This window comes from Alosa sapidissima, chromosome 16 (assembly GCF_018492685.1).
Source record: "Alosa sapidissima isolate fAloSap1 chromosome 16, fAloSap1.pri, whole genome shotgun sequence".
Lineage (NCBI taxonomy): Eukaryota > Metazoa > Chordata > Actinopteri > Clupeiformes > Clupeidae > Alosa > Alosa sapidissima.
The window spans coordinates 10161219-10170754 of NC_055972.1; the positions used below are offsets into that span (position 1 = coordinate 10161219).

The 9536-nt window shown below is 46.6% G+C and overlaps 1 protein-coding gene across 1 annotated transcript in view; it reads right to left on the minus strand.

Annotated features, from left to right (window-relative positions):
• LOC121685408 (formin-2) overlaps positions 1–9536 on the minus strand; it is a 48511-nt gene that overhangs the window by 25738 nt on the left and 13237 nt on the right. The window contains exons 4-6 of the mRNA XM_042065919.1: positions 6643–7517; positions 5031–5175; positions 2589–2676 (exon numbers count right to left, since the gene is read on the minus strand). Coding sequence (XP_041921853.1) covers positions 2589–2676; positions 5031–5175; positions 6643–7517 — 1108 coding nt within the window. The remainder of the gene's footprint in view (positions 1–2588; positions 2677–5030; positions 5176–6642; positions 7518–9536) is intronic.

Consider the following 9536-nt stretch of genomic DNA (forward strand, 5'->3'; position numbering starts at 1 on the left):
GCGCAGCGCAACACAACACAACACAACACAACTAGGGCTGGGACAACGCGTCGACGTCGACAAATCGATGACGTCGACGCAAAATATAAGCATAACGTGTGCTGCTAAATATTTTTAATTTTACACCTTCAGTGTTTTCCATACGTTGACTAATCTGTGGCTGGGCACCATGAAATCAAAACCTGTCTAGTTAGGTTATATTCCGAGGTGTGTCTTTCTGTTAGTCAGGTGATGGCACACACCTGTTGGAGCAGCCGTGGCCTACTGGTTAGCACTTCGGACCTGTAACCGAAGGGTTGCCGGTTCGAACCCCGACCAGTAGGCATGGCTGAAGTGCCCTTGAGCAAGGCACCCAACCCCTCACTGCTCCCCGAGCGCCGCTGTTGATGCAGGCAGCTCACTGCGCCGGGATTAGTGTGTGCTTCACGTCACTGTGTGTACACTGTGTGCTGTGTGTGTTTCACTAATTCACGGATTGGGATAAATGCAGAGACCAAATTTCCCTCACAGGATCAAAAGAGTATATATACTTACTTATACTTATACATATTTTAAAAGAAACAGATTTTGGGCTATGTATCCAGTGGCAGATATGTGTGGACTGGTGAATGACCCATCACTAGAGACATATGCCAAATTTGTTGTTTTTGTCCATGAGAGAGTATGGAGATGGTGATCACAGATCAGCCAACGATTACAATGTTACAGTGCAGTTATTTTACAACAGAACAAAGCAGTTTGGCACAGGAACTGCTACAAATCCACCTGTAACAGTGAGCATCTGCAGCATGCTAAGATTCGCTACTAGAAATGTGAAGCAGGCAGGACTCAGTGTCTTCAGAAAAGACGTGGTAGACCATCTTCTGAACCTGCAGAACCATAGAAGCCATAATAAGGCCATATCTGTGTATCCAGGGCTTAAATTTCAGGCACTCAATTACACCTACTCATCACCAACGTGCAATCAATTAGACCTACACACCACATTAAAGATATGCCTAAGTGTTAAAGTTTAAACGTCAATATGAAGCATTCAAATTACTAAATATGTTTAGCTACTAGTAATTACTAGTCAAATGCTATACATTAAAAAATACATTATTAACTAAATACACTCTATATGAATTTAAAAATATATGAAATAGAAACATATATATTTATTATATATTATATATATTTATATATATATTACTGATGACGTCAGGGTGGTGGGGGCGCCAAAATCAAACACATTTTTAAAAAAGTTTCGAAGAAGTATTGAAATCGCAATTCTTGATTTGGTATCAGAATTGACCCTCCTCCCCCCCAAATTGTGTAAATCCCCCCTACATGAATAACCTAAGGGGGGAATTCCCCCCCATTTTGAAAAATGAATTTTAAGCCCTGATATGATTTGAAACTTTAGGCTATGGTATGTTTATTTTTTCTTCACACAGGATGTTAGTGTGCCGTGGGTCATTTTAAGTGTCAAAAGTGTGCTGTGGCACAAAAAAGGTTAAAAAACACTGCACTACTGAACTTTATTGAATGCTACCTCTGACTAAGAATGCATTACTTTGCACTTGTATAGTCTTTTATTTTGGAATCTTAAGAGCAATAAACATATATTGCAATGTTAAAGAATTCAGGTTTTTTCATTCAGATATGTAAATAAACATGTATAAGTTGCTATTAGTGAATTAATGGGGAGATAATCGATAATCGAATCGAAATCGAATCGGACTGAAAAAATGAATCGTTAGATTAATCGATGCATCGAAAAAATAATCGCTAGATTAATCGTTTAAAAAATAATTGTTTATCCCAGCCCTAAACACAACACATAACAACACAACACAACACAACACAACACAACACAACACAACACGTCACCATGCAACACAACAACACAGTACACGCAATACAACACAACACGTTGCCACGCAACCCAACACAACGCAGCAGCTCCCCTCGCAGACAGCTCAGTTGAGCAAAGACCACAACGCAAAACAACAAGCAGCACAGGCCATGTACTGCAGCCACATCAGAACCTCTGGCCACCACATAAGACAAGAGGGCTCTGGAGAGCTGCCCTTTGCGTTCCCCTGTGGTGTGGCTGAAACTGACAAATACAAGTACACATCTCCAGTGTGCAAGGTCAGTGTCTCCTTAAAGCAGGTGGTTATCAGAAAGTTGTTAATGTGTTCTTGTAAGTCGAAAAGCTCTCTGGACACCAGATGAGTCCAAGCAACAGTGAGAATGGACCTTATGAACTTCATCCAAGTTAACCAGAAACAGCAATGAAGAGGACTGACTGAAAAATATTGTTGGTATTTGTGGGTGCCGGCATCAAGGGTTTGTAGTTTGTTTGGTCGTATTACTGATCGGATCATAAACGCCCACAGCAACAGAGGAACGACCGAAGAATTAGACAACCCAAGTGAGATGCTCTCCAAGGCTGTTCAGTTGGTGATGTCTTTTTGCCCACAAAGGTTACTTTGTGGGGGATTATGCTTTTGATGGCTTGGTTGTTGATTGGCCGCTGTGTAACATCTCTCCTGTGTATATCTGAAAAGATGCATATCTGAGTGTGCTGTGCGCAAACTCACCATTTTGAATGTCCTTCATATCCAAGTGCAGGCTGGACATCAGGATCCCAACTGCCTGGGAACGCTTGTTACTCAGGATTTTCACAACCTTAAGATTGGCCAGAGAGAGAGGAAGATATATGAACAGAAAGACATACAGAATGGCATACAGACAGAAAGAGAGAAAGAACAAAAGAAAGAAAGAGAGAAAGACAGGAAGAAAAGAGGTAGAAGAAAATAAGGTGAAAGAGCGGAGATGGAAAGAAATCAGTGACAGGAATTGAAGAAGACAGCTGTGATTGACAGATTTCATTTTCAGACATCAACTGCATCATTATCGCATAGCATTTCATCCAGTCCGATAATAATAAAGGCAAAAGGTTGTTTTCTTTTCCTCCGGGGGGTAAGGGAATGTGTTCGCCCTCATGTGGGAAGAAAAGACTGGCCTCCACTCTCTCTCTCTCATGTTCGGCGCTCACATAAAAAAGTTCGGTACCACACGACCCTGCCAAGGAGTCACCACAAACATTATGCAAATGATAAATCTGTCCCGTTGAATTAAGTTGATATGAAGGGTCGCTTTTTGTTGATATCCTCCCCAAATCAGGCAACTTTGTGTGGAGAAGGTGGTCAAAGTTGCTTCGAGATCTGAGAGTGATTGGAACATATTTACAAAAACAGCGCATTAATGCTCAATAAAAAGGGGGCTTAAAATCCCCCAGTTAGACCCTGATAATGTGGTTTGCATGGGAAGTGCAGGCATGCATTCAAAGCACGGCCGCACTTAAGTCCATGTGATGCATTGCGCTCCCTCTCCCTATAATTAGGTGTTTATCCGAAAGCCGCTGGCACCGAAAGAGAGGGAGTCATTGCCTCCATACGCCTCCGTCTGGGGGGAGTATTTTACACGCCGACCACTAACTACAACCAAACTGCACATTACCAGTGCGTTTCGCTTACTCAGTCCTTATGGGGGTCAGAAGCTGAATTTGCACTGTTTGGGGTGCAAAGGCGGGCATGCCAGCACTCTTACTCTCCCTGTTGTGATGCAGTTGTGAAATACTGTGGAGAAATTACATAATGCAGACATGGACTGGCCGGAACTCGCAGCAGATGCCATTGCTTCGCAGCAGTGATAGCCTCTACACAACATCTGGCTGTTTGGGTCTGGGTTATGAGGTATGAGGAGAGTACTCAGCTGTGTTGCTGACACAAGCCAGAAGTGTGTTCCAAAGACACAGAAACACGGAAATCTACATGCTTGTGCATGCGGAGACCTAGGCGGCGCAGTGGAAGGCTAAGTCAACACAGATCTGTCCTGTGCCTCCTCAGATCACAGCGACCGCAGAGAGCGCAAACAGGGACATAGAGATGCTAACGCCGAGACTCAGACGTGAAGTGACATCACTCTCCTCCTCCTGTCTGAGCCAGCGAGTGAGGGCGTGCGAGAGAGTGCGGGAGAGTGAGAAAGACAGAGCACAGGAGAGAGAGAGAGAGAGAGAGAGAGAGAGAGAGACGTGGGCCGTGCCAGTAAGTAAAAAAAAAAAAAAATTACACAAAAAAAAAAAAGGTCACGAGGGACGCGGATATAAAAAGCAACAAACGAAAAGAAGAAAAGCTCGACGCTGTGAATCATGTCCCCACCGCGCCGACTCATCGGCCCCGCTTGTAACCGCCATTAGCACGCCACACACCAGTCGCTGGGGCTTCGCGCCTCATTGCGCTTGCGGCAGCAGAGAAGGAAAAAACAAAAAACACGGCCACATAATCGTGCCTCTGTGCTGTTTTCGCTGCACATGGAAGCCACTTGGCGCCCGACCTCGCCACCCCCCGCCTTTACCCACGTACCCCCAACCCCCCCCGCCCCGCCACCCCATTCATCCGGACCCCAAGCCACCTCTCGGTAGGAGATCCACCACCCCGAACACCACAGCCGCTCTCCCCCGACAACAAGAAAGGGAACCGACCCGCTGTGCCCCCGACCCAATCTGCAGCAGCATCTACCACATCGTTAAGAGCCCGTCTCCCCAGAGCCCACGCCCGCACAGCGCCGCTCGCCATCGCTCTTCTCCCCGGGGCGCCTGAGTGCTGATCGGCACCTTCAAAGCTGCCGCTGCTGCTGCGGCCGCCGCCGCCGCCGCCGCCTCGCTGATGGCTGGGACGCCGATGGTGTCGAAATGAGTGAATCATACATCGGCGTGCCAAAGAGCCGGGGATCGGAGGCGCGGCACTCAGCAAAAACACTTTGAAAATGAGTGGAGGAACTTTTATGAAAGTGTCTCACGACCACAGACTGACAGCGATATTCACTTTGTTCTCACAAACCGCAACGTGAGTAAGATGAAGATATGATGGAAACCATCCCCTCGAGGGCACACTCTCATGTTGTGGTCGTCTTTGTTTCCCACAATTCAGTCTGATTCAGAGTAGTCTTTTGGGACAGAGGAATCGGGAGGCTTTTACCTGTTTAGCCTTGGACTTGGTGATGGTATCTGATATGGGCTTCTTCTTTTCCTTCATGGCACTCTTAGAGAAAAGTTCGACAAACTCATCAAAGTCCACAGATGGCTCTTCAATCTTCTCCCACACAAGAGCACCATTAGCGTTCCTGAAGATGCAGACAGAAAGAAGAAACCATCTATTTTCAGAAGCTTCATCACACCACTAGGAATGAGTCACCCTGTATGTGGTCTCGTCAAACTCAGTTGACAGACACGGTCATTGCTATTGTGATATTAGGTTATGTGGTTAAGTTGAAACCATAAGCTGGCCTTGTAATGCACTTAGTTTTGAGGACTACCGATAATCTATTTATTTTGAAATCAAGGCATAATCTTTAGGTAGGATGCACAGCTTTGTAGTCACATAACATGGACTTTTACAGTGACTAAAATGTTTAGGAGAATGAATTGCCAACAAGGCTAAAAGTATTTTTTGGTTTGGTAAAAAGGTTTTTTGCCATGGTTGTTATTTTTGAGGAGACATAGGAATGTAAAAATACAGAAACACAGCATGAGCATAGTCATTCCAGTGTTGTGCTGGAGTGTATTGCACTGATTAGCACAAAATTGCAAATGTAGTGACTTTTTTGAGGAAAAACTCATTATCGGCTATGGCAAACTTATTAAAAGAGCCCACTGCTGTTTTGCGCTGCGTTCTTCAGATGGAACACAAGAGCCTTATTAATGCACAGCTCTTTGCAGTGGAAGGCTGAGTCCACAAGCATCTGTTCCCACTCTGCGAGTGGTTGACCACACTGCGCCCGACATCTTCCCCTCATTTTACACTGCGATTCAGTCCGCCTTCCTCTGCAGCGCAGGAGCCCTCTGCTAGGGCCGACAACCACTGATCCTTATCAGCTACAGCAAATCCATGGCACCTCTAAGCCTCCAGGGCCTCTGGCTGGGTAATTTACTTATTAGCGTGTTTATTGGAGCTCAGCATACAAACTGAGACTCTGTGCACGGTGGACATATTTGGAGATCTGTTATTAGAAATTTGTATTTATATTGCCGTTTATACCCCACTATTTACCCAGCGGATGGCTTGATTTAGAGCGTGGCGCTGTGTAGTGTGAGTGATGGGGCTTGCTGGCTTCTCTGGGCTTAGTGGAGAAATTGACATAATGTGAACCCAGTGCACCCAGACATCTCATTCACTTTGGATGGGAGATTCTGCCAAATAAACAAATGCTTATGTATCATAGATCATGGAGACATAGACAAACATTTGCAGGCAGGCACAGACACACAGACACACACACACACACACACACACACACACACAGGCAACTCACTCATATTGCAATGCACATTCATAGTGTTTGCTAGGGTGACATGAATTCAATACTGCTGACTCCAGACAGACGTACAGTGAGAAAAGCCTACTCCAGACATGAATCAATCTCAATATGACTTAAACACTCACAGAGAAAGAAAAATAAACACACATACACAAACACACTCCCCATCTCGCCCACGCATACACAGCCATGGACACACAGAAGCACACACACACAAAAAAAAAGTCTATATTCACACACAGACCGGAGCTAAGCAATGAGTCGTGTAATTACTTTTTAGCATGGAGCTGGATCCTGGTCCAGTAGAGTGGCTTCATGGGCCTGGGGGGCTCGATGACGGCCTTCAGGGGGGCGGCCTCCTGGGCCAGGGCCATGCCAAAGCCTCCTGGGGGGAACGGAGGGGGTGGGCAGCCAGGGCCTGGAGGCGGTGGTGGTGGACCCATGCCTGGTGGAGGAGGGGGTGGCGGGGGTCCCCCCATACCAGGAGGAGGCGGCGGTGGTGGAGGAGGAGGAGGAGGGCCCATGCCAGGGAGGGGAGGCGGTGGCGGAGGAAGTCCTGGAGGGCCTGCTCCCGGGAGAGGCGGAGGGGGTGGGGGAGGAGGACACGCTGCTTGTCCAGGGAGAGGAGGTGGTGGAGGGGGAGGTGGAGGAGGACCGGCTGCAGCTCCCGGTAGAGGAGGCGGCGGAGGAGGAGGAGGAGGAGCAGGCGGCCCAGCGCAGAGTCCTGATAGAGACGATGGTGGAGGTAGAGAGAGAGAGGGATCTGTGCCAGGGGGAGGAGGTGGAGGAGGAGGGGGTTGCTGTAAGGTCTGACAGGTGCAGGTGAACCCTGGCTGAGTGGGAGGTGCAATCCTGTCTGACAAAGGCACTGGGAAAGGGAACGCCCCCTCCACTGGTGAGGTCTGGCTGGACTTGGCCTGCTGGCTGCTCCCTGTCGGGCTGCCTGGCTTCTGTGAGTCATTCGCACTCGAGTCCGTAACATCCTCCCCTCCCTCCCCCTCCTGGCTGCAAATACCCCTCTCCAGCGACACCTGTTGCTTCTCCAAGTAGGAAATCTTATCGTGTAACTCCCGTATCGTCCGCTCGAGCTGCTGGATCATGCCGGAATCTCCGCCTTGGACACTTCCAGCTCCCGACGCGCCTTCCTCCTGTTGACAGAAAAAGGGGGAAAAAAAGATGAAGATCAGGATCTCAGTGAGGCTTCCACAGCAGAGAGCGGCCAATTGCAAAAACATTCAACAAGATTTGCTGTAAAGCCACCATGAGGCAGTACTGTAGATGCCAGACAGTCATGTTTAATAGAAACCCAGCTGAAAGAGGATGGAGCCCTTCCCCAAGGAAGCAGACTAATACTTTAGTGAAAAAGGGGGACTCATTTTCCCCAACAGGAACGAGGCACGCATGTGGTGACCCACAAGCAAATAAAAACACTTTGCCTGATCGGGAAATCCACCACCGTTTCCCGGACGAGGGGGAATGAAGACAAACCAAATGAAGGCAACTCGCCACATCCCGAGAGAAGGGCGGAAAAACACAGCAGAGGAACGATTGGGTTGCACACCCAGATGAGACGGGGTCACGGAAGTCCAAGAGTCTAGACTCGCGCTCTCTCGCTGGCTCCCCGGGCTCCGTAAAGCCGAGCCAGAGCGTCTCGTGGAGAGCATGGGCCTGCGCGATTAAAGCTTCAAACGGCTTCAAAAGCAAACAGGCAGAGCGGGCCAGAGCCAGGAGTTCAACACACACACACACACACAAACACAAATGTACAGTACATATGGCTAGACATGCATGTATACACACACATATATGTGTCCACACATGTGGTTGAACAGACACACATGTTAACACACACACACACACACACACACAGACACACAGAGAGAGAGAGACAGTGTGTCTGTCTAACTGCTAACAGTTAGACAGACACACATAAACACACGCACACGCATACGTCCGCAGATGTGGTTAGACAGGCACACATATGAACACACATTTGTGTGCATGCATATGTGGGTCCAGAGGCACATAATATGTGTGCATACACACAATTCTGACACACATTTATGCAAGCACACACAGACACATCAGACAAAGGTCTGGATACAGTTAGGCTGCTTGCTATGAGGTCTGTGTTCACTTTCAGCCCATGTAACGCCTTCAGAATGACGTTAAGAGGGTAATTTTCTGTCACTGCCGGTGCCACTGCTGGGCCTGATGAGTCTGCTACCTGATGACAATGACAATAAAATTCTACTTGTTTACATCTGGGAATGTGTTTTTGTATGTGTGTGTGTGTGTGTATGTATGTGTCTGTGTATGTGTGTGTGTGTGTTTAGGTTTAAGTGTCCATTGGTTCATGGGTGCTTCCATTTTAAATGTCTAAGCCTACATGGAATCCCAATTGACTATTGTTCAGATATAAATACCACGTAGGCACTTGCCTAATTAATGAAATTAAATTAATTACATTATTAATAAGAGTATTGAGTAGTAGGCTGACTCTCCAGAGAAATATGTCTTCAAACTCTTCTGCATGATCAAGCCCAAGCTGACCAGAATCCTGATCAAGTGCTGCCCTCTGTTGGCAGACAAATCCATGTCCCAAAAGCTACCGATGACATATTCAAATTACTACATGAAGACATGACTTTTTATTTAGATGTGTGACAGTTCAATATTCAGTTAATATTAAAATGGTCAGATATTTTCACAGCTATAACTTTTGAAAGTTAAGTGTTCAGAGTTAATTCTTTGTTCAATTAGAACAAGAAAATACAATCAAGCCTTACTGAGAATAGGTTTTGTTTAATAACTTCAAAAACAATATCTGTGCTTCATTCATACAGTGCAACCGGAAAGTGTTCAGACCCTTTCAAGTTTTCCACATTTTGTTATGTTTCAGACTTATCTTAAAATGGATTCAATTATTGATGGTGCATGTCAGAGTGAAAACCAAGCCACGAGGTTGAGAGAATTGTCTATAGACCTGCAAGACAGGGTTGTATGAAACCACAGATCTGGGGAAATTTCGGGTTGACTGGGAGGCCAGATGTAGAAAGACTGTTGTTTGTTTCAAATCTTTTCCATTTGAGAATGATGGAGGCTACCGTCCTCTTGGGCACTTCCAATGCTGCAAAAATGTTCTTGTATCCTTCCCTAGATTTGTG